Source organism: Pithys albifrons, chromosome 1, assembly GCF_047495875.1.
Source record: "Pithys albifrons albifrons isolate INPA30051 chromosome 1, PitAlb_v1, whole genome shotgun sequence".
In the NCBI taxonomy this organism is placed as follows: Eukaryota; Metazoa; Chordata; class Aves; order Passeriformes; family Thamnophilidae; genus Pithys; species Pithys albifrons.
The window spans coordinates 124,594,829-124,619,280 of NC_092458.1; the positions used below are offsets into that span (position 1 = coordinate 124,594,829).

Here is a 24,452-nt window from a genome sequence, read left to right on the forward strand (position 1 = left end):
TCTAGAGCTCATAAAACTGCTGTTGGGAATATTGCCCTTCCTCAGTTCTGCTGCTGTTGCCATTCAGTGTAAATGGAGCTTAGGAAAAAAAAATCTATGGTAGTTCTTTCTCTCCTAATCCAAATTATTGATGTATTCTGATTGGAAATGGAAATTAGAAAAAATTCCTATGGTAGTTCTTTCTCTCAAATCCAAATTATTGATGTATTATGGTTAGAAATGGAACTTGGGAAAAAATTCCTATGGTAGTTCTTTCTCTCCAAATTATTGCTCTATTATGGTTAGAAATGGAATTTAGGAAAAAATTCCTAAGGTAGTTCCTTCTCTCAGATCCAAATTATTGATGTATTATGGTTGGAAATGGAACTTAGCAAAAAAATATCTATGGTAGTTCTATCTCTCAAATCCAAATTATTGATGTATTATGGTTAGAAATGGAAATTAGAAAAAAAAAACTATGGTAGTTTTTTCTCTTCTAATCCAAATTATTGATGTATTATGGTTAGAAATGGAATTTAGGAAAAAATTCCTATGGTAGTTCTTTCTCTCCTAATCCAAATTATTGATGTATTATGGTTAGAAATGGAATTTAGGAAAAAATTCCTATGGTAGTTCTTTCTCTCCTAATCCAAATTATTGATGTATTATGGTTAGAAATGGAACATAGAAAAAAATATCTATTATGGTAGTTCTTTCTCTCCTAATCCAAATTATTGATGTATTATGGTTGGAAATGGAAATTAGAAAAAAATCCTATGGTAGTTCTTTCTTTCCTAATCCAAATTATTGCTGCCTTATGGTTAGAAGGAACACTCAGCAAACTTCCATGTATGAGGATTCCCTTTCCTTGGATTTCTTCCTCCTTCTGGAGTCTGGCTTAGAAGAGCTTGGAAGCAGAATTCAGGACTGTCTCAGGGGCATAAACTTTAATTATGATTTTTCACACCAATCCATAGACTAGAAATATAAACTGCAGAGGTTGTTTGGAGACCTCTCCAGCGTTCCTGTACCAGCGGAACATGAACTTGCCGTTTCAGGGAACGGGAATCAAAAGGAGCGTTCGTTGGAATTGTCGCAGCTGCTGAATTGCCCAGGGAAGTTTCGTGGAACAGCGACCCGAGCCAAGAGTTCAGTCTGTGAAATGCCGTTCCCGGTGCTGCCTTTGAAGCAGCAAAGTGGCGATAACTCCTTGTTTGGGGGTGCTTTGTTATCCTTTTTCCTGTAAATGACGGATGGTTTGGAGGTCACCGCAAACTCTGCGCATGAGGCAACAACTCAGAAGTGGAAAGCGAAAGTTCAGAGCAGTCGAATTTCAGAGAAGCTGCCCCGGTTCCCTTCGGGGCTTCTCTGCACTATTGACGTGTCATCACAGAGCTGTTAATGCATCTTGGGGGCTCTTCTCTTTCTTTTGGCTGCAAAATTGAACTGTAAAACAACTCTTTGAATTGCACTGGGATTATTAGTTTTACTTGCTCAGCTGGGAAGATCGACTGGACTCCAAGAACAAAAATAAGGAGAGAATGAAGCCAAATCCACACAAGTACTGGAGTCTTATTGTCTCTCTCAGTGATGATTTTCAGGCAGTGATGATGGAGCTGGGGCATAAATAATTTTAGGATGGCTCATGAAAGACCTTTAAAATGCCACTATTTTAGTTCCATATGTTTGGAAAAGTGGAGGTGTGGAAATGATGAAGAGGTGAAATGAACAGCTGAATTTTCAGGTTTATTTTCAGCTTTAGGGTTTAAATATCAACCAGCTCTTGTAATTCCCCATATTATGGGTTGCTGTCTCCTCGTGCAAATTTAATAGATCCTCTTTTTAATCTGCAAATGGATTTTTTAATTTTATTTAAATCCTCCACTCTAATAAGTTCATTCCTTTAGAATCCTGTTTGCCAGACTAAAAATGTGAGACACAGCCCCTTGTTTGGCTTCACTAAAAGGCAGATCTGACACACACTGAAGTGGGTTTTAAACCTCTCTGCCCTTGGCTGCTCAGCCCACAGTGGGGCAGGAGAGGGCAAAGAGCTGCAGTTCTGCACCTGGGGAACAATTAGTTTGGGTTGGAGATGGGACAGGAGGGAATTTGAAACATGGTGGGGCCAAATAATTAACCCTTGAAAAATAATTAACCCTTAAAAGCTGCTGGTAGCAGGACAGGTGCTGACAAACTCTCTGAGCACACACAGTGGTGTGGGGAAGGGAAAGAGGTGCCACATGATGTGTGGTTTAATGTTTCATTACATTAAACTGGTTTGTAATCCAGGCTGAGTTTTTTTATGGCTGGCAAAAGACACTTTTGTGATTACAGGGAGAAATCTGATAATAACAGACTGACACAACCCCAGAAAATGTCACAGCTCTTCTTTAGGACTTGCCTTGACAGTGGGAATGAGTGTTTAAATTGGACATTCAGGATTTATGTCAGAATAAATGTGCCCCATGGAGTTAATAAGCATTTTAAATAATTCCTTGAATAAATTCACAGTCTTTCAAAGCCTTTGGGTTATTTGAGGGCTTGTATTATATTATTCTGTCTCATAATCAATCCAGGACTGCAGAGTGAAAAATAATAACCAGGTCAAATGCTCTCCATGTTCTTTATCTGTGTCACTTAAACCAACTTGATTTAAACCTCATCAATCTTTTGTTCAGCTTCAGGGTTTTATTTCCAAGTCTCTCCAAACACAACAGGATTTCCTCTTATTTCCAGTTTCATTGAGTCCTTGGCAAGACAGTTATAAATAGTTTTTTTCTTGAGCTTTGATGTGTCTCTCTGGTTGGTCAGATGTTTGTCCATAATTTCTGACAGTTCTGTTTTTATCCCCTGAGTTTTTCCTGTTGGGTTTGTGGTTGTCAGGGCTGACCAGTGCTCTTTGTTAGGCTGAACTGGTTTCTTCCTCCTCTTCCTCCTCCTCCTCCTCAGAGGTGGCTTCATCATTGTAGAAGTGAATTGTGGCTTGGACTGGAAAACTTGCCAGAACTTTCTCTCCAGTGTTACTGAGAAACTTTTGGGATTTGGACTTGGGCAAATAGAGTCTAATAATGAAACATATTTTAAGAGAAAAAAAAACAAACAAACAATTTGACATTTGTCCATGCAAAGTAGCTGGAATATTAAAACTTATTTTCTGGAAATGAATCAATTCTGGAATAAGGATTGGGATAGCAGGGTAAGTTAGGGGTGGGTGCACAGAGTTTGAGTTTAGTTTTTAGAGAGATTTATTTCAAAATTCTTACTGTGTTGCACTAAAGACATAAATGGCTTATGTTTGAAATAAGTGCCTTGAAAACAGAAAGTGTCCACTTTGGCTTTTCACCAGTTTCCTCTCTAAGAAAAGGGAAACCCCATTCATTTTCCTCCTCTAAATCAAAGTCCAAATTAGGAGTTTCTGCATCATTAAGACTTAATTAATCCAGAAATTGGTGAAAAACCTCATCAGTCCCCCAAGCACAAGGAAAGGTTTACTCAGAGCTCAACTTTTAATCAAATTTAAGGAACTTTAAGACAGAAATCTGTAACAATCACATTCCATGGGCAGCTGTTCTTATTAATTATTTGGGCTTTGAGAGCTTGTTATCCTATTAATAAATGTAAATATAAATTAGATGAGGCAGGAAAATGGGGGTTTTTAAGATACTTTTTCCTTATTTTCCTATTGGTTCAGGAGCTGGGCATTTTCCTCATGAAGGGATAAAAATCTGGGTAAGATTTAATCAGTAATTAAATGAGTAATTAAACTGCATTACTAGAAAGGTGTTCCAGAGGCAAAGGGGATAAGGAATATGTCCCATCTTGGAAGGTGTCACTTCTCCTGGATCAGGGGACAGGATTTAACTCACCTCACAGGATGTTGAAACCCCAGAGCTCCTTTTGATCTACAATTTATTTGCTGACCCTCCAGCTCTGACTGTAAAGAGACATAATTTTTATTTAGAAGAGGCTCAAAATGAAGATTTCACTTTTTCCTCTCCAGGCAACAGTGAAATTCCACAGTAATGTTGATTTGTTGCTGCCCTTTGGTTCCCTCTGACTGCCCAGACTTGGGAGAATTTTTAACACAATTTGTCCTTTTTATGAGCCACAAAGCCAGGAAATTTTCCATTTAATCTTGGTTTTTATGGAATATCTGCAGCCACCACATGGAAGTTCAGTGGTGGGAAGAAAAGAGGGATTTCAATCACTTTGTTGGGTTTTCCTGGCTCTGTGGAACTGAGTTGCCAACTGAGGTGAAACCCCAACAGGGTTTTATAAAACATCCCTTTTCCAAGACTAATCAGAAGCTTAATTGGAATCAAAGAACACAAAAAGCACATTAAAAGCCCAAACAGCAAAACTAAGACACAACTGGCATCTCATATTTCTGTGCAATAAAAAAGCTCCTTTCATATTTACATTAAATTGAGTCTTTTTTTTGTCTTTATTGACCTCTAGTTTCTCTCATGCTCTCTTTGGAATACTTATTTTGGAATAATTCTGTATGTAATAATATTGATTAAAACACACAGAATTGATTAAAGCACACATAATTTTTCATTTCAGACCATCATGCAGCATTTCTCAAAAGCAGTGCTGGCCAAAGGCACTTCATTGCAAAGTCTGACTCAGTCTGTGCCCAGCAGAAAATGCTCCATCTTAATTAATATTTTACTGCAGACAGGGCAATAAGAGCTTTAAATTGTAGAATCATAGAATGGTTTGAATTGGAAATAACTTGGAAGTTCCAATCCCTTGCCATGGGCAGGGAAATTACTTTTCATGGTTTTATTTTGGGCATAAATAACAGTATAATTATATTTAAAATGTAGGAAAAGTGTTGCTTTTTTTTATAAGGAAAGGATGTTTTGTACAGGTAACTCTGAGCTTTGTTTTCCTCCCACGAGGGGGCAGAAACCTGAGTGTGGATTTAAAACCTCTGAGCTGGTTGAATAAAATTCTCAACAGAAACATAATCTCAGTAATAAATCACAATTTCCTGATGTCAGGAATAGTTCCTTGAAATCATCACTGTGAGAGGCAATAAGACATCAGTCCTTGTGTTGATTTGGCTTCATTCTCTTTTTTATTTTTATTTTTGGAGCCCAGTCAATCTTCCCACCTGAGCAACTAAAACTAAAAATCCCAGTGCAATTCAAAGAGTTGTTTTCAAATTCAATTTTCTGTTCATCTCCTGGGTGGTTTAACTACAGCAACATCAAAACACCAATAAATAAAATCATGCACAGGAAAGTGTGGCTTTTAAATTTCACCTTTAAGTCTTTTTCACTCCTTGTATATACTAAATATTCCATCCAGAATCCTCATTTCAAAAGGAGGATTTTTTTATATATATGTATGATTAAACAAATATAAAGTGCTGTTAAAATACTGTGTGGAGCAATCAGTTCTTTCTGCAGAAGAAGAACTGATAATTATTCTGTATCTGACCCAAATTAGAGATACTCTTAATCACCTCCATCTCCAGAACTCTGTAATTTGAACTGTGTTTTCTAAAGCTGCAGAAATGCTTGAAGGAACAGATGAAGGAATGACCAATTCCTGCTTCCCACACCCAATTCCTGCCCTGTTTCCTACAGGGATTTTTTTCTCCAGAGTTCAGTCTCACCATGTGCTGGTTCTCTGAGGTCTCCCCAGGCCTTGCTGGGAGTGTCCAAGGTCTCCATAAAGAGGAGCTGCTGGAAGGAGAAGACACAAGAGTTTTATGGAATATCCTGAGCTGGAAGGGCCCCACAAGGATCATCCAGCCCATCCCAACAATCCCACCATGTGGCTGGGAGCATTTTGATATGAAAAATCTGATTTCTATGGCAATATTTATGGTCCACCTGATTAAACAAACCACACAATATCCTGCCCATTTCCCCCAAAGGTCTCACTTTCCCTTTGAGATTTCACACCTCAAAGTGACTGCAGTGAACCCGAAATTATCTCAATAATGCTGAAATATTTTTATTTCTGCAGCACTGCCACAAAAGAAAAGCCATCCCTCCCTGAACACATTCCATGGGCACTGAGTGGCTGCTTGTTTACTGAGTCAGCAACTCCAGCATTAATTAGACAAAGGCAATCTGAGCTAATTAGCCCAGTAGAGCATATGGAGTGGTGGGTGCATCATCTGCCTTGGCTCTGGTGGGGTGCCCATGGTTGTGGGTGCTCTTTCCAACAGTGTTTTCCATCTCTGCTGCTGTGCAGGTGGGGAAATGGAAATGTGCTTTCTGCCATAAGAGGTAAAAATAATAATAAATCACATGTAAAAATAATAACAAATCAGTCACCACAACCTTAATTTTCAGTTGTAAGTAATACCTGACTGGCAAGGCTAAAGTATCAGCAAACCCACTAAAATAAACATATCAAATGTTTAACAAGAAACATATTTTGCAATATGAAGTTGAAAATGTTTCCTGATGCTGGAATAGTTACATAGAAATGACTCTTACAGATGGAGTTTCCCAAGGAATCACAGAATGGATTGGGTTGGAAAAGACCTCCCAGATCATCAAGTCCAACCCTTGGTCCAACTCCAGTCCCTTTACCAGATCATGGCACTCAGTGCCACGGCCAAGCTCAGCTGAAAAACCTCCAGGGATGGGGAATCCACCCCCTCTCTGGGCAGCCCATTCCAATCCCTGAGCACTCTCTCTGCAAAGAATTTCTTTCTGCTCTCCAACTTCAATTTCCCCTGGCAGAGCTTGAGCCCATCGTGCCCCCTTGTCCTATTGCTGAGTGCCTGGGAGAAGAGACCAACCCCCACCTGGCCAGAACTTCCCTTCAGGCAGTTCCAGACAGTGCTGAGGTCACCTCTGAGCCTCCTCTTCTCCAGGCTGAACACCCCCAGCTCCCTCAGCCTCTCCTGCTGGAACAGCCTCCCTGGGCCTGCCTTACCTCTGCCGGTGCTGGGGATGGGCAGGGATGTGTCCCTGTGGATCCTGGAGCAGCAGGTGCTGGGGATGGGCAGGGATGTGTCCCTGTGGATCCTGGAGCAGCAGGTGCTGGGGATGGGCAGGGATGTGTCCCTGTGGACCCTGGAGCAGCAGGTGCTGGGGATGGGCAGGGATGTGTCCCTGTGGATCCTGGAGCAGCAGGTGCTGGGGATGGGCAGGGATGTGTCCCTGTGGATCCTGGAGCAGCAGGTGCTGGGGATGGGCAGGGATGTGTCCCTGTGGATCCTGGAGCAGCAGGTGCTGGGGATGGGCAGGGATGTGTCCCTGTGGATCCTGGAGCAGCAGGTGCTGGGGATGGGCAGGGATGTGTCCCTGTGGATCCTGGAGCAGCGGGTTTGTGGCTGTCCCTTCCATGGCTTTGGGAGCAACAAAGCCTGGGGCAGGCTGGGCTTTCAGCCCCTCCTCACTGCTCTGCCACAGAAACTCCCTAAAACAAACACAGCCCCAGGGAAAAGGAGGGAAAGCTCCTTAAGGAGGGGTTTCTGACTCCCCCCAACAGTTCAAAGGTAGGATAGGCTCTCACCTTGGCAGGAGAGCCAGTTCCAGGGACACACAGGATTTGTTAGCAAATCCCATGGGATGTGACACATGTCCCTGTTTTGCAGGGTCCTGTTTGCTCTGTATGAAATAGATGATGTAAATACACCTTTTGGAAAAGCTCAGCCACAGCCTGTCCTTAAAAAGTGTAACACAGACGTAAAGAGAATTTTTAATATAATTTTTTTGTTTTTTAAATGGCTGAAGCATTTTTTGTGTTCTGGTTTTAAAAGAGAAAAAATACCAAAAGCAGTGAAAGTGGGAGGACTTAAAGACAGGCCTGGTGATTCCCACAAGATTGTAGGGATACTCCTTGGATTGCATTCCTATGGGATGGATATAGGAAGCTTATCCCAAGCAGTACTTTGTCTATCAAAGGATGAGAGTTATGAATTGCATTGTTTTGGGGAATCTTTTATTTCTAAGTATACAATACAGAATCAGAGAATGGTTTGGGTTGGAAGAGACCTCAAAGCCCACCCAGTGCCACCCCCTGCCATGGGCAGGGACACCTCCCACCAGCCCAGGCTGCTCCAAGCCCTGTCCAACCTGGCCTGGATTTCTTCCTAATAAATTCTTTTTTCTTCCTATATGTGCTCAAGACTGAATAGGAACCAACTTGGTTTCTAACGTGAACTTTCTTCCCAGAGGGGGAAAAATAATTTCATTTACTGAGCATGGAGTGCCCACTGATTATTTAGTATTAATTAGGGACCTTCTGGCTAAATCCACTCCCAACAATATTTAAATACCTGGTGATACCTGTGAAGTTATAACTAATTAAATAGCACCATATCTCAAAGAAGAAAATGTGTGCAGAGCCTCAATCACTTTAAAATATTTATGTATCAAGATCAGTACAATTATTAGAATGAAGAATATGTCAAGAATATTTAAACTACAAAATATACACTAAATAGCAGCATGGGGAAATCCTGGCAAACTTCTTAAGTAACCTCAATTGTAATTAAATGTCTTGAGGATATTGTAATTAAATATAGAATCATAGAATCATAGAATGGATTGGGTTGGAAAAGTCCTCCAAGATCATCAAGTCCAACCCTTGGTCCAACTCCAGTCCCTTTACCAGATCATGGCACTCAGTGCCACGGCCAAGCTCAGCTGAAAAACCTCCAGGGATGGGGAATCCACCCCCTCTCTGGGCAGCCCATTCCAATCCCTGAGCACTCTCTCTGCAAAGAATTTCTTTCTGCTCTCCAACTTCAATTTCCCCTGGCAGAGCTTGAGCCCATCGTGCCCCCTTGTCCTATTGCTGAGTGCCTGGGAGAAGAGACCAACCCCCAGCTGGCCAGAACTTCCCTTCAGGCAGTTCCAGACAGTGATGAATTACATTCTTAAATGCCCTCATACAATTTCAGCAGCTTAGTTTTATTTAGTCCTGATTTAACTTGATAGTTGAAAGGGAAGTTTTCATTGCACAACTGATGTCTGTGATCCTGATCTGTGTGTGAGGAGAGTGGATTTAACCCTCTGGATGGGACCTGCCAACAGGGATCCCAGTGCAGGACCAAAGCCTGAACTCCTGAACTCCCACCTGACGACTCTCCAGAAGATGCAAAGTTAATCTCAATTAAATCCATTGACAGAGATCAAATTTATTACAAAATTACTGAAAACATAACTTTGTTAATGAAGCCATAACATAATTACATGTAACACTGGTGAAAAAACGCAAGTCAATGTTCCATTATCGTACTAATTAATCCAACCACACAACTTTAATTGGCATTTTCATGGGAATCATTAGCTCAAGGTTGCAGAGCTGCAGGAAATGGTTTGTGCCAGTAAAATATGAGCAGCTGGGATAAGGAAAAAACCCCAAAGGCTGCAGTTGGGCCAGTCAAAGCTGTCTGATTTTAAGACCTGGATTATTTTTTGTAATATACTTAATTTTAATATATTAACATTTCCTGATGCCTTGGAATCACCATCATCATCATGACCATCATCATCTCAATTCCCAACCTGAAATTCTTTAGTCAAAGCTTGTCATGATTAAGTCTAAGCTCCACTATAACAGAAACTAGAAAACCTACAACAACTTAATGGCTCCAAATTAATTACGTGCCAACAGGTGTCAAAACTTGTCTTAAAATTGGGTTGGTTTTGCCTGTATGTTGTTCTGCTTCAGATTCCCTTGCAAGATGAAGTTTTGATTCAGTTTTCTCACTTAATCAGGAGTTTTTCCAGGGTAAGAGAGCCTGAAAAAATCTTCATTGACTGTGTTGAGGTCCAAAGCAAGTCCCTCATGGTGCAAAGGTCACTCAAACAGCTGTGCTTTGTTGGTGCTCTCTGAGGGTCAGCAGTGCACGTGCTGTTGAACTAAGGGGGAGAAAGTGAATTCCAGAGCTGAGAGCTTTCTTTGCAGGGCACACACTTTGTTTGTTTTCTTCCCTTTGATGTGCCCAGGTAAGTGTTTTGCCTTCCTGCAGAAGATAAAGTCACAGAAAGGAGCAGTGTCTAATGTCAGGCCCGGGTTAGGACCACTGCAGACCTTGTTCTTCTCTCTGCAGAGCAGGATCTGGCAGCACCACAAGGCTGGGATTTCTTAAACCTGAGATAAAGGAGAAGAAATATTGAAGCAGTTTGACCTCCCAGCTGATACTGTCACCTGTTTCTGCCTTGCATTGTGGGAATCAACATTATGTCCCACCCCTGGAAGTGTCCAGGGCCAGGTTGGATGGAGCTCTGAGCAACCTGGGATAGTGGGAGGTGTCCCTGCCCATGGCAGGGGGTTGGAATGAGTTCATCTTTAAGGTCCCTTCCAAACCAAATAATTCCACGATTCTGTCATTCTGTGTCAGCAATTCCCACCATTTGGGATGAGCTGCTGCTGTGGGTGCAGATTTAAGGATTTAAAAAAACCTGTCACAGTGTTTGTGGTGTTCCTTTTGTATTGATGCCTGCTCCAAAATCACAGAGTCATCAAGGCTGGAAGAGACCTTCAAGATCATCCAGAGCCACCAGCACCACCATAACCACCCCCAATCCATGTCCCCAAGGGCCACATCCAGAGATGTTCCTCTGGGACACTTCCAGAGACAGTGACTGCACCACCTCCCTGGGACACTCATTCCAAGGCCTGACCAGCCTTGCAGGGAAAACACTTTTTCTAAAATCTAATCTGAACCTGTCCTGGAGCAATTCAAGGCCATTTCCTCTCATCCTTTCACTTGAGACCAGACTGCAGTGCCAGTTTGTCCTTGTTTATCTGCAGTGCCAGTTCCTTGTTTATCTGCAGTGCCAGCTCCTTGTTGCTGGAGATCCATTCAGGAAATTGTTATGTTAGGATACCTCTTTTACTAAATTCCCAAGTGCATACAAGGCCTTGAGTTCAGGATAATAAAAAAAGAATGTGGCTTCATGCAACAGTTGCTGGAACTTTAAGGGTGGTATTGGCTTCTTTCTTGTACATTTCTTGCATTCTGCATCCTGACCCTTTTTTTCTTCTCTTTTCACTCACCCCTAAAATATCTGCTATGATCAGACTGATCCCCACCTTCTTTTCACAGAGCTCAGTGTTGGGATTACCTTCCATGTCAAACATAGACATTATTTAATAACTTTTGTGCACAGACATACTGGATGAGTTGTTACCTCTGTTGCACCTTGTGTAGCACCAAGCTGTGTTTGCAGCACACCTGGGACATGCAAATCCTACAGGTTTGTTCCCTGACAGGCTGTTCTGGCATCAAATGTTCAGCCTCAGCAACCTGGACTTCATCTTTCTTGTTTGGGGAATCCAGTGAACCGACTGAAATGAAATACATCCATTTGTGCTTCCTTTGGTGGCTGTGCCAGAGCAGGAGTGGGGCCTGGAGAGAGGTGTCTCCACTGGGACACTGTTCCTCTGGGATACCACAGACCCTGGAACAGGGACAGTGTTGCCTTTGGAGAGCAGAAGCTGCAGGATTTATAAAACAGGTGTAACCACCAGGGCTGGGGGGATTGTGCCCCTCTGCCCCTCAGGTGAGCCCCACCTGCAGAGCTGCTCCAGCCCTGGGGACAGGACAGCAAGGACATGGAGCTGCTGGAGAGGCCAGAGGAGGCCCCAGGATGGGCAGAGGATGGAGCAGCTCTGCTGGGAGGAAAGGCTGGCACAGCTGGCATTGGCCAGCCTGGAGAGGAGAAGCTTTGGGGGGAGCTCAGTGTGGCCTTCCAGGAGCTGAAGAAGCCACAGGAAAGATGGAGAGAGACCATTTGCAAGGGCTGGAGGGACAGGACAAGGGGAATGGCTTCAAAGTGCTAGAGGGCAGGGCTGGATGGGATATTGAGAAGGAATTGCTGGCTGGGAGGGTGGGCAGGCCCTGGCACAGGTTGGGCAGAGCAGCTGTGGCTGCCCCATCCCTGGGAGTGTCCCAGGCGAGGTTGGACAGGGCTTGGAGCACCCTGGGCTGGTGCGAGGTGTCCCTGCCCATGGCAGGGGGTGGCACTGGATGGAGTTTAAGGTCCCTCCCCAGCCAAACCACCCCGTTCTTCCCTAACTCGCCGCCTCGCGGCGCCCGGTCTAGGAGCTCACCGCTTGCTCCTCCTCCAGCGCACGGGGACAACCAACCCGGAGCGCAGAGACAGCGCGGCTAAGCCACGCTTAGCGATTTTAGCCGACCCTAACTCTTTCCACGCCTCCTTTCCCCGCCCTGACAGGACCCTCCTCACCGCCCGCCCCTCAGGGAGTGTCTGTGGGGAGTGGGCGGGGCACAGAGGGGGCGTGGCGCGCCGGGGTCTCACCCAATCACGGCGCGGGGCCGCTCCCGCGCTGTGCCGCTCGGCGCTGCGATTGGTCGGATCGCGGCGCGGGGCGGGGCGCGGGCGCCATGCTGATCACGCTGTGCTACCTGTACCTGTGGGCGCGGCGGGGCCGGAGCGGGGCCGCGCTGGTTCGATCCACCGTCCGCCGCTGCTCCCGCTGCTCCTCCGTCACCTTCTGCGCCCGCCCACCGCGCCCTGGAGAGTACCGGGAGCTGTGGACAATCCCAAGGGCTTCACTGTCACTGTCGAAGCCCGCTCGGCCGTGGCAGATGGACCCTTAGGACTTAAATGGTGGGGTCAGTTCTGCGCACGCTGTGCCTCACCTAAAAAATCCACAGCGCAGGCTGGAAGGGCACACACACCCAAGTGGGGAGAGCCCTTCCCAAATCCTCGTTCGCGAAGTCTGGCCATGTATACATACTCTTTCCACGCCTCCTTTCCCCGCCCTGACAGGACCCTCCTCACCGCCGGCCCCTCAGGGAGTGTCTTGGGGGTGGGCGGGGCAGAGAGGGGGCGTGGCGCGCCGGGGTCTCACCCAATCACGGGGCGGGGCCGCTCCCGCGCTGTGCCGCTCGGCGCTGCGATTGGTCGGATCGCGGCGCGGGGCGGGGCGCGGGCGCCATGCTGATCACGCTGTGCTACCTGTACCTGTGGGCGCGGCGGGGCCGGAGCGGGGCCGCGCTGGTTCGATCCACCGTCCGCCGCTGCTCCCGCTGCTCCTCCGTCACCTTCTGCACCCGCCCGCCGCGCCCCGGAGAGCGCGTCTGCCTCCGCCTGGGCCGCAAGGTGTTCCTCACCGGGGAGGCGCAGGTACGGAGGCGCGGGCTGCGGGGCGGAGGGTACCCTCTACCCGCCCGGTTGCCGTGGCAACGGGATGCGCGGCGCGGGGGATGAGCGGCGGGAGGATGGATGGAGAGGAGAGCAGAGCGTTGCCGTGGTGGGAGTGTTAATTCGGGTGTAGGAACCTCTACTCGCTGCCTGCTGGAGCTACTTGAGCCAGGGAGAGGGCTGGGGGTGCTGGATGTGCTGGATGTGCTTAATATGTGCGTATGTTTAAAATACATAGTTGTGTGTGCGTGTATATATCAAAAATATATGTGTGTGTGTGTATATATCCTAAAAATATGTATGTATGTGTATATATATGTGTATGCATATATATATAAATATATATGTATATATGGGTATATATATTAAAAATATGTATGTGTTTATATATATGTGTGCATATATATAAAATATATGTATATATATGTGCATATATGTGTGTATTAAAAATATGTCTGTGTTTATATATGTGTGTGTGCATAGATATAAAAATATAAGTGTATGTATATGTGTGTGTATATATATAAAAATATATGTGTGTATATATATGTGTATATGTGTATAGTTATTAAAAATATGTGTATGTATGTGTGTGTGCATATATAAAAATATATGTGTATATATATGTGTGTATAGATATTAAAAATATGTCTGTATGTGTTTATATATATGCCTGTGCATATATATAAAAATATAAGTGTATGTATATATATGTGTGTGTATATATGTAAAAACATATGGGTATGTATGTACATATATATGTATGTGTGCATATATATTAAAAATATCACAGAATCACAGAATGGATTGGGTTGGAAAAGCCCTCTGAGATCATCAAGTCCAACCCTTGGGCCAACTCCAGTCCCTTTACCAGATCATGGCACTCAGTGCCACGGCCAAGCTCAGCTGAAAAACCTCCAGGGATGGGGAATCCACCCCCTCTCTGGGCAGCCCATTCCAGTGCCTGAGCACTCTCTCTGCAAAGAATTTCTTTCTGATCTCCAACTTCAATTTCCCCTGGCAGAGCTTGAGCCCATCGTGCCCCCTTGTCCTATTGCTGAGTGCCTGGGAGAAGAGACCAACCCCCACCTGGCCAGAACTTCCCTTCAGGCAGTTCCAGACAGTGCTGAGGTCACCATATATGTATATGTGTGTATGTATTAAAAATATGAATGTATATGCGTGTGTATATATATTAAAATATGTATGTGTGTGTATATATATGTGTGTATATAAAAATACATATATATATATATACACAGAGACACACATATATATACACACACACATATATATACATATTAACATACATATATATGTATGTTTATACATAAAATTCTTTGCAGAGAGAGTGCTCAGGCCTTGGAATGAGCTGCCCAGAGAGGGGGTGGATTCCCCATCCCTGGAGGTTTTTCAGCTGAGCTTGGCCGTGGCACTGAGTGCCATGATCTGGTAAAGGGACTGGAGTTGGCCCAAGGGTTGGACTTGATGATCTCAGAGGTCTTTTCCAACCCAATCCATTCTATGATTCTATATGTAAATGTGTGTGTGTATCAGGTGCAGCCTGGCAAGCACAGCTGTGCTTATAGGACAGCTTGGCTGGTGGAGCTCAAGGGTGTTTCAAAGCATCCCAGAATGGTCTGGGTTGGGAGGGACCCCAAAGCCCACCCAGTGCCACCCCTGCCATGGGCAGGGACACCTCCCACCAGCCCAGGCTGCTCCAAGCCCTGTCCAACCTGGCCTGGGACACTCCCAGGGATGTGGCAGCCACAGCTGCTCTGGGAATTCTATCCCAGCCCCTCCCCACCCTCCTAGGGAACAATTCCTTCCCACCATCTCCTCTCTGTCAGTTTGAAGCCATTCCCCTTGTCCTGTTGCTCCAGGCCCTTGGGAAAAGCCCCTTTCCATATTAGCAACAGGCTTTGAGCATACCCAAGGCTTTAGTCTAAAAATATATGGTCTGTTTGTGGTTCAAGGTTTGTGTCAGGGGTTTAAAACCTCCCTGGATCTGTCCTGGGGTCTGAGCTGAGCTTTGGTTACAGAGAACTCGCAGCTCTTGCCCAGGCAAAACATTCCAAGTGAGGAAAATGAGATGAGAAATCATATTTTTTGCAAATGAGAAATGAAAATCATGTTTTTTGCAAATGAGAAATGAAAATCATGGTTTTTGCAAATGAGAAATGAAAATCATGGTTTTTGCCAAGGGGCAGAGGGAGAGGAGGGTGGAGGGAGCCCCTGGCAGTGGAAAAATCCAGTGCCTGAACCAGTTCTATGTGGAATTGCAGGAAGCAAAACTGAAACTAAGCTTGCTCGACTTTCAGGATTAGAAGTGGAAGTTCCTGGCACTGCCTGGAATAGTCTGAGTTATTTACAGGAATATTGCATTTGTCTAAATTGGTCACTGAACAGCAGAATTCTCGATCTCTGCTTTTTGCTGCTGTTCTTCTGTGTGTTGGGGGGAATTATTTCAGTTGTTACAGGCATTGCTGAGATGGATTTATGAAGCCCCAAGGGCTGTTCTTTAAGAAGCAGAGGAGCTTTTCATAAGTTCAGTGGGTGAAGAGAATGTTTTCAGGGAGGGAAAACAAGCTCAGAACTGCTGATGGAGTTTGTTCTGTTTCAAACCACCCTTTTTGCTGCTTCATGAGCTGATTATTTCATGCATAAAAGCCACGGTGGCAATCTCAGAATCTCTCATAGCAAAGTTAAATATTTCATTCCCAAAAAACCCAAACAAACCAAAATTTACCATGTGTTCAGAGGAGTTTTGCCTCACTTGCTTTGGATTATTTGTTTGTAAAAAGTATTTCAGCTGATTTCTGCTGTTCTTTGCTCCACTTTGCTGTTTTCTGAATCAGCTCCTGCTCAGTCCTTGCAGAATAAGCAGATTTTTTTCTGGCTGCAGTGTTATTCATGCAGACTGACTTTATAAGCTGCTCAGTTTATTGGGAGCTGGGAAGCCCTCTGGGGAGCTGGAGCTTGGCATAAAGTTTGGCATAAAGTCAGGGCTGTTACTCAATATGTTTTTGTCTCTTAAAAATCTGTACTGGCAGTTCCCACTTTTGCTCTGAGGGTCCCTGGGGCAGGTGTGGGGCACAGGAGGGCTCTGACCTGAGATTAAACACAGAGGGAACATCACTGTGGAGCTCTTTATGTCATCTCGGAAGAGATAAAAGGTTGACTTGGATGATTTCAGGATCTGGAGAGACTGGAGAGATGGGGCTGATTGCAATGGGATGGAGTTCAACAAGGCCAAGTGCAGGTCCTGCCCTTTGGCCACCCCAACCCCCTGCAGCGCTCCAGGCTGGGCACAGAGTGGCTGGAGAGCAGCCAGGCAGAGGGACCTGGGGGGACTGAGGGACAGGAAGCTCAACAGGAGCCACCAGTGTGCCCAGGTGGCCAAGAAGGCCAAGGGGATCCTGGCCTGGATCCAAAGTAGCGTGGCCAGCAGGCCCAGGGCAGTGACCCTTCCCCTGGACTCTGCCTTGGGGAGGCCACACCTTGAGTGTTGTGTTCAGTTCTGGGCCCCTCAGTTGAGGCAAGATCTTGAGGGGCTGGAGCGGGGCCAGAGAAGAGCAACGAGGCTGGAGAAGGGACTGGATGTGGCACTGAGTGTCCTCTTAAACACCTCCAGGGACAGAGAATCCACCATGTCCTGATCCAACCCCACTGTGATCACCAGCCCAGGGCACTCCGTCCCATGGGGTGGTGATCACAGTGGGGTTGGATCAAGGGTTGGACTTGATAATTTCACAGGTCTCTTCCAACCCAACTGAGAAGAGAAGAGCAACAAGGCTGGAGAAGGGACTGGAGCACAAGTGCTGTGGGGAGAGGCTGAGGGAGCTGGGGGTGTTCAGCCTGGAGAAGAGGAGGCTCAGAGGTGACCTCAGCACTGTCTGGAACTGCCTGAAGGGAAGTTCTGGCCAGGTGGGGGTTGGTCTCTTCTCCCAGGCACTCAGCAATAGGACAAGGGGGCACGATGGGCTCAAGCTCTGCCAGGGGAAATTGAAGTTGGAGAGCAGAAAGAAATTCTTTGCAGAGAGAGTGCTCAGGGATTGGAATGGGCTGCCCAGAGAGGGGGTGGATTCCCCATCCCTGGAGGTTTTTCAGCTGAGCTTGGCCGTGGCACTGAGTGCCATGATCTGGTAAAGGGACTGCAGTTGGACCAAGGGTTGGACTTGATGATCTCAGAGGTCTTTTCCATCCCAGTCAATTCTATCATCTATGATTTTTTGGCTTCTGTGCAGCCAGCAGAGCTCCTTTGGTGTCTGAGCGGGTCCAACTAACCCTGCACTGTGAGCACTGATTTGCTTAAGATACCAACAAGTCATAAATCGTAACCTGCAGAGGTTTTTCTGTTTGATCTTCTCCCAGGTCGGATGTTTAAGGTACTATAAAGCTTCCTGAGTTCAGTTGACCTTCCCTGGGAGATAACAGTGTTTGCTTCTGCAGCTTCTGGAGCTTCTGCAGCTCACTGGAGCTGGTTGGATCATTGAACTGAACCAGTAGCCTTAATATTCTGGGGTCTCATTTGAGGTGTGGAGGGATGGACACATTTAATGTGCTATCAGGAAGTTCCTAAAATGACTGAAGTTGTCATGGTTGTGGCAAAATAAATAAATTTCTAATATTTGCCATTTTAAAAATAGGTAAGAAAAATGAAGTTCAGTGCAATATCCACTTAAAAGTTGATATTTTATGAGAACAGATTATTGAGGAACTTGGGGATTTTTTTCCACTGTCATGGGCTGCCACCCACCCTCCTTGTCCACTGCTCATTTTCAAAAGACATGGGTTTCATTTTTCACCTCATTTTGCTCACTTGAAACAACATTTTATATGGGCAGAGCTCAAACCTGTTTGTTGATCTACTGATTCCACCTTTGAGCTTTATTTGCTCCTTGGTGAGGGCAAGAGAGGGAACCACTTTTAGATTTTAATGAAGAAAACATTTGTCCAATGGTCTGATGGACTAATTTATGAACAAATTGGATTTGAATGAGTTATTTCTTTAGTTACAGAATGAATGAGGAATTTTGGTGCAACTGCAGGAGGATTTAATGTGGAGTGTGGATGGGAGAGCAGGATCAGGATGGAGGAGGAACGTTCCAGAGGCAAATGGCCCTCCAGGGGCACGGTGGGTTTGTGCCCACTCACTCCTCCTGCAAAACTGAAAGCTGAGTGTGAATTGGCTTAAAAACGTGGCTTGTCACTTTTAGTTTCATTTTTGATGTGTTCCTGCGTGGTGAGTCAGAACTTTACCCTGTTTTTTCCCCTCTCACGGGGGTTGTGAAATAGTCATCGCCCTTTTGGAAGCCTTTTGAATTCAGGCTGGGCTTAACTTAAAAATTAATTCTTAAATCAGCTGCTTCCCATCTAGACTTGTTTCTCTGTTCCTTTCAGTTCCTCGATGACTTAAACAGGTGGAGCCTGCTGCTCATTTCCCCCCTGCTGTGCCCTGAGAAGTTCCTCCCAGCAGAACACATAACTTTTGTGACAGAAAGTGTTTCTGCCCAGCCAGAGGACCTGCACAAAGTGCCTGACTCTTCCAAAGAGGTGAGTGGATCTCTTTGCCTCTTGTACTGAGAGTTTGTAATGTTAGTAGGAATAAAAAGGTGATCTTGTCATTAAAAATTTAGCACTGTTAAGAATTTAGTTGTGTTTTATGCTTCAGATTGACCCATGGGCATCTTGCTGAGATTTTTTTAGTAGCATTTTTCTCTGGCTGTGGGTGGGAATTGAACCTTTGCCCTGGAGACAGGCTGGGAGCTGGGGGGGTTCATCTGGAGAAGGGAAGAGCCTCTTGCAGAGCCTAAAGGGGCTCCAGGAAAGCTGGAGAGGAACTTGGGACAAGGGATGGAGGGACAGGACAAGGGGAATGGCTTCAAACTGACAGATGGGATATTGGGAATTAATTGCTGGGTGGGAGGGTGGGCAGGCCCTGGCACAGGGTGGGCAGAGCAGCTGTGGCTGCCCCATCCCTGGGAGTGTCCCAGGCCAGGCTGGACAGGGCTTGGAGCAGCCTGGGCTGGTGGGAGGTGTCCCTGCCCATGGCAGGGGTGGCACTGGGTGGGCTTTAAGGTCCCTTCCCACCCAAACCATCCTGTGCTCCTGTGACTCTTCACTAAGGAGAGCACACACAACACATGAGAGCCTTGGGAAGGAACCAGGACAACCTACACTGATTTTTTCTCTAAGGCTCAGGATAAGTAATGTATCAGGCCAGTTTTCTTGTTAGATGTCCAAAGGCCACCAGTAAGACCCCACCTGCAGAGCTGCTCCAGCCCTGGGGGCAGCACAGCAAGGACATGGAGCTGCTGGAGAGGCCAGAGGAGGCTCCAGGATGAGCAGAGGATGGAGCAGCTCTGCTGGGAGGAAAGGCTGGCACAGCTGGCATTGGCCAGCCTGGAGAGGAGAAGCTTTGGGGGGACCTCAGTGTGGCCTTCCAGGAGCTGAAGGAGCCACAGGAAAGATGGAGAGAGACCATTTGCAAGGGCTGGAGGGACAGGACAAGGGAATGGCTTCAAAGTGCCAGAGGGCAGGGCTGGATGGGATATTGGGAAGGAATTGCTGTCTGGGAGGGTGGGCAGGCCCTGGCACAGGTTGGGCAGAGCAGCTGTGGCTGCCCCATCCCTGGGAGTGTCCCAGGCCAGGTTGGACAGGGCTTGGAGCAGCCTGGGCTGGTGGGAGGTGTCCCTGCCCATGGCAGGGGTGGCACTGGGTGGGCTTTGAGGTCCCTTCCCACCCAAACCATTCCATGATTCTATGAAATCAAAATAGATCTTGGAATCTTCCTTTCATTGTGATTTACAAGTGCACGTTAAGTATTGTATATTCAGATTATTTTGTCAGTCTGCAGGAGCCAAATGAAGCTTTCAATCTCTTTGCTTTTCTGTGAAATGTAGCAGGAAAATACTACTTGGTTGGAATTTTTTTAAATTCTGTTTGCCTTTTAGTGCAAATATAATACTTATAAAATGTTTTGTGGCATCTAGAGATGTAAATTCAAGCAGTACTGAAATCTTTATGGCAAATTTATTTAGAAAATATTCCCATCCCAGATCTTTGGAAATCTTAGGAGTGGCTTCTTTGGTGCTATACTGAAAGTGGAAGGATCTGGATTCAGAAGATGATGCTCTAAAACTTGAATTACTGAAAATATAATTGAATTGGCATCTGGATGTGGCCCTTGGGGTGCTGGTGGTGGTGGGACTGGATGATGCTGAAGGTCTCTGCCACCCTTGATGTTTCTGTGATACAGTAACTCTACACTCAGTTTGCATTCAGGTCTGAAGGGGGAGAGAGGCTGTAACCCAAAACAAAAAATATACTTGGTTTTCAGAGAGGAAAAATCAGTGTAGGTTGTCCTGGTTCCTTCCCAAGGCTCTCATGTGTTGTGTGTGCTCTCCTTAGTGAAGAGTCACAGGAGCACAGGATGGTTTGGGTGGGAAGGGACCTTAAAGCCCACCCAGTGTCACCCCTGCCATGGCAGGGACACCTCCCACCAGCCCAGGGTGCTCCAAGCCCTGTCCAGCCTGGCCTGGGACACTCCCAGGGATGGGGCAGCCACAGCTGCTCTGCCCACCCTGTGCCAGGGCCTGCCCACCCTTCCAGCCAGCAATTCCTTCCCAATATCCCATCTAGCCCTGCCCTCTGGCACTTTGAAGCCATTCCCCTTGTCCTGTCCCTCCATCCCTTGGAAATGGTCTCTCTCCATCTTTCTTGTGGCTCCTTCAGCTCCTGGAAGGCCACACTGAGGTCCCCCCAAAGTTTCAAGGCCCCTTCCAACCCAAACCATTCTGGAATTCTTTGACTGATTGGTCTCATTTGGGTTGTGCCAGTCAGAGACTGTCCTTGAGAATGGCTTGGAAAGGGGCACAGCCATTTAGGTTGGATGGACTCTTGTTTTTTTCTTCTTATTCCCTTGGGAAATAGCACAAAGTTGGGACAGGATTCTTTGGGATATTAAGGAAACCACTTAACTGCAGCAGGTAAAAAGGTAAATTTGGCTGACAGTCTAATTAGGGACAAATTATCCAAGAGCTCACCCTCATTTTGTGCATTCCAATTAAGTGTCTTTCCTTGGTGTCTTTGATCCATGTGGTGCATCTTGTGTGTGGTGAGAAAAAGCTGAAATTCATGGAAGTGCTTTGGTGTCACAGTCCTGGAGTTGCTGTGTGGGAATTGCACTTTGTCTCCCAGTATTTGGAATATCTCAGATGGCAAAGGTTGATTTTTTTTTCTAAGTCATGAAAACAGGTGATAATTCATTATCTCTAAAAACACCTTCACAGGAGAACAACTGGTTTGTGTATCCCACTTGCATCATGCTGGTAGCCCATGGCTTGGACAGGTGTACCCTCTCCTGGGTTAGGAGCTGGCTGGAGGGTCGGGCCCAGAGAGTGCTGGTGAATGGAGCTGCATCCAGCTGGTCACCAGTGGTGTCCCCAGGGGTCTGTGTTGGGTCCAGTCCTGTTTAACATCTTTAGTGATGATTTAGATGAGGGGATTGAGCCCATCAGCAGCAAATTTGCTGATGACACCAAGTTGGGAGGGAGTGTCGACCTGCTGGAAGGCAGGAGGGCTCTGCAGAGGGATCTGGAGAGACTGGAGAGATGGGGCTGATTGCAATGGGATGGAGTTCAACAAGGCCAAGTGCAGGTCCTGCCCTTTGGCCACCCCAACCCCCTGCAGCGCTCCAGGCCGGGCACAGAGTGGCTGGAGAGCAGCCAGGCAGAGGGACCTGGGGGGACTGAGGGACAGGAAGCTCAACAGGAGCCACCAGTGTGCCCAGGTGGCCAAGAAGGCCAAGGGGATCCTGGCCTGGATCCAAACTAGCGTGGCCAGCAGGCCCAGGGCAGTGACCCTTCCCCTGGACTCTGCCTTGGGGAGGCCACACCTTGAGTGTTGTGTTCAGTTCTGGGCCCCTCAGTTGAGGAAAGATCTTGAGGGGCTGGAGCGGGGCCAGAGAAGAGCAACGAGGCTGGAGAAGGGACAGAGAATCCACCATGTCTTGATCCAACCCCACTGTGATCACCAGCCCAGGGCACAGAGTGCCCTGGGCTGGTGATCACAGTGGGGTTGGATCAAGGGTTGATGATTTCAGAGGTCTCTTCCTACCCAACTGAGAAGAGCAACGAGGCTGGAGAAGCAACTGGAGCACAAGTGCTGTGGGGAGAGGCTGAGGGAGCTGGGGGTGTTTAGCCTGGAGAAGAGGAGGCTCAGAGGTGACCTCAGCACTGTCTGGAACTGCCTGAAGGGAAGTTCTGGCCAGGTGGGGGTTGATCTCTTCTCCCAGGCACTCAGCAATAGGACAAGGGGACACGATGGGCTCAAGCTCTGCCAGGGGAAATTGAAGTTGGAGAGCAGAAAGAAATTCTTTGCAGAGAGAGTGCTCAGGCATTGGAATGGGCTGCCCAGAGAGGGGGTGGATTCCCCATCCCTGGAGGTTTTTCAGCTGAGCTTGGCCGTGGCACTGAGTGCCATGATCTGGTAAAGGGACTGAAGTTGGACCAAGGGTTGGACTTGATGATCTGGGAGGTCTTTTCCAACCCAATCCATTCTGTGATTCTGTGTTTATTTTCTGGAGAAAGGAAATTTTGGTGTGGGTAAGCAGCTTAAACCCTCAGGGTTTAGTTCCTCAGATAGTAGATAATTAGATAATCAGGGTGTACTTTTATTAAACCCTTGTAGTTCACTTTTGTTCTTTTTTATCAACATTCTTGTTTAGAATTTGTGCTGAAGGAAATAAACACAAATAGAATTTTTTTTATAGAACGTGATGGAATTTTCTCTGTTGCTTGAAGCTTTTCCAGCCTTGGTTTTTGGGAATTATTTTCTCTGAACATTTATTGTGGGTTTTGCTGTGGTTTCTTTCTGTCAGGGATGAATCTTGGAGCAGCTTTTGCTGAATAAATGACCCTTCCTTGGTGGGTCCTTTGGGTTGTGTTCGAGTCTCCCGCAATTCCTCTTGAAAACTCACAACATTGTGTATATTTGGATGCTTTTTTTGTAACATTTTCCAACTGAAGAAGGTTCATGTGCTTTATTTTAGATTGTGAAGTGGTCAGACTATTGTTCACCACTGGCCTATAAACCTGGTGAACCTTTTAAGTTGTTTGCTGAAGCCAGTGTAGATAATTTCAGCAGCCTTGGAATTGCCTTCATGGAGGACAGGCTGCAGATGGACAATGGAATGGTGCCCCACAAGATTGTCTGTAAGTATTTCAGCATCATTTTTCAGAGCAGAATTTGTTGGTTTCATGGTCATTTTAGGACTTTTCACATATTTTTTATACCTACCTCAGAAAACTTGTGTTTATTTTGGCTCAGTGTTTTCCTCCTGTTGTCTTTTGAGGCTCTTGATGCCTCTGCAGCTCTGCTGGATTTTCATGGAATGGTTTGGGTTGGGATGGACCTTAAAGTCCATCCAGTGCCACCAGCCCAGGGTGCTCCAAGCCCTGTCCAGCCTGGCCTTGGACTCTCCCAGGGCTGGGGCAGCCACAGCTTGTCTGGGAATTCCATCCCAGCCCCTCCCAGGGAAGAAATTCTCCCATTTTACACTGAATATTCTCAAATACAGAACTCCTTGAACAGTTGAACCCTTTCACTCTTTAGAGAACATCCTACAAAAGGCAGCAACAGAAATAACAGCAAAGTGGATTAAACTATTTTTAATAACCTCCCCACTTTTTCTTTAATGCCTCATAAGCTGCTGTCAATAATTAACCTCTGAGTGATGAGAACTCTCAGTACCCAAAGTGGGGTTTAACCTTTTCCGAGTGCACAAATGGGTGAATGTCACAAAGGTAAGGTTAGAAAATACTGTTTCTATAGGACTTGTTATATTTAGAAATCTATTTAAATAAAACCCACCCCACCAAGAAACAAACTCAGAAAGTTCTGTACAAATGTTCTCTCTTTTTTCATATTTGAAATAGAAATGTATTAAAAGCTGAAGGTGTGTTGAGAACAAGTGGGTTTATTTTATTTTTTTTTCCCTTGCTTGGGGCTGGTTTTTTGGTGTATTTGTATATTTGTATTTTTTTCCTCTTACTTAGTTTGCAGGTTTCATGCTGGCAATAATTACCTTTGCTCTTCTTTTCTTCTTTGTATTTGCAATAAAATTATTTTGCAGCTCTGTCCTTTTCAGTGGGAGAAAGGAGAAGGTTTAACAATTTTTCTTATTTCCTTGGATCCTCAGCTCCCAGATCTTGCTGTGGGTGGGTTTCTCTCCCTCTCTGCAGACTGAAAGCAGTTCAAGTATTTTTTTACTCCCTTTACTTGTGCCAAACTTTTATCTGCAGCCTCCAGCTAAAGTTCACTGGGGGTTCAACATCTCCATCTTACCCAACACCATCAGTTCATTAC

At 45.9% G+C, this 24,452-nt stretch overlaps 2 protein-coding genes across 3 annotated transcripts in view; both read left to right on the forward strand.

Moving 5' to 3' along the window:
* VPS26C (VPS26 endosomal protein sorting factor C) overlaps positions 1-24,452 on the forward strand; it is a 541,728-nt gene that overhangs the window by 121,251 nt on the left and 396,025 nt on the right. The gene's annotated exons all lie outside the window — the stretch shown is intronic.
* The window catches only part of HLCS (holocarboxylase synthetase), a 110,241-nt gene continuing 98,658 nt past the window's right edge, over positions 12,870-24,452 (forward strand). Inside the window, exons 1-3 of one of the 2 annotated variants that reach the window (XM_071567002.1) lie at positions 12,870-13,064; positions 18,486-18,638; positions 23,137-23,299. In XM_071567002.1, the coding sequence (XP_071423103.1) occupies positions 12,876-13,064; positions 18,486-18,638; positions 23,137-23,299 (505 nt within the window). In that variant the 5' untranslated portion in view covers positions 12,870-12,875. Of the gene's footprint in view, positions 13,065-18,485; positions 18,639-23,136; positions 23,300-23,821; positions 23,891-24,452 lie in introns of those variants that run through there. The other variant, XM_071567013.1, reaches the window with a different exon arrangement.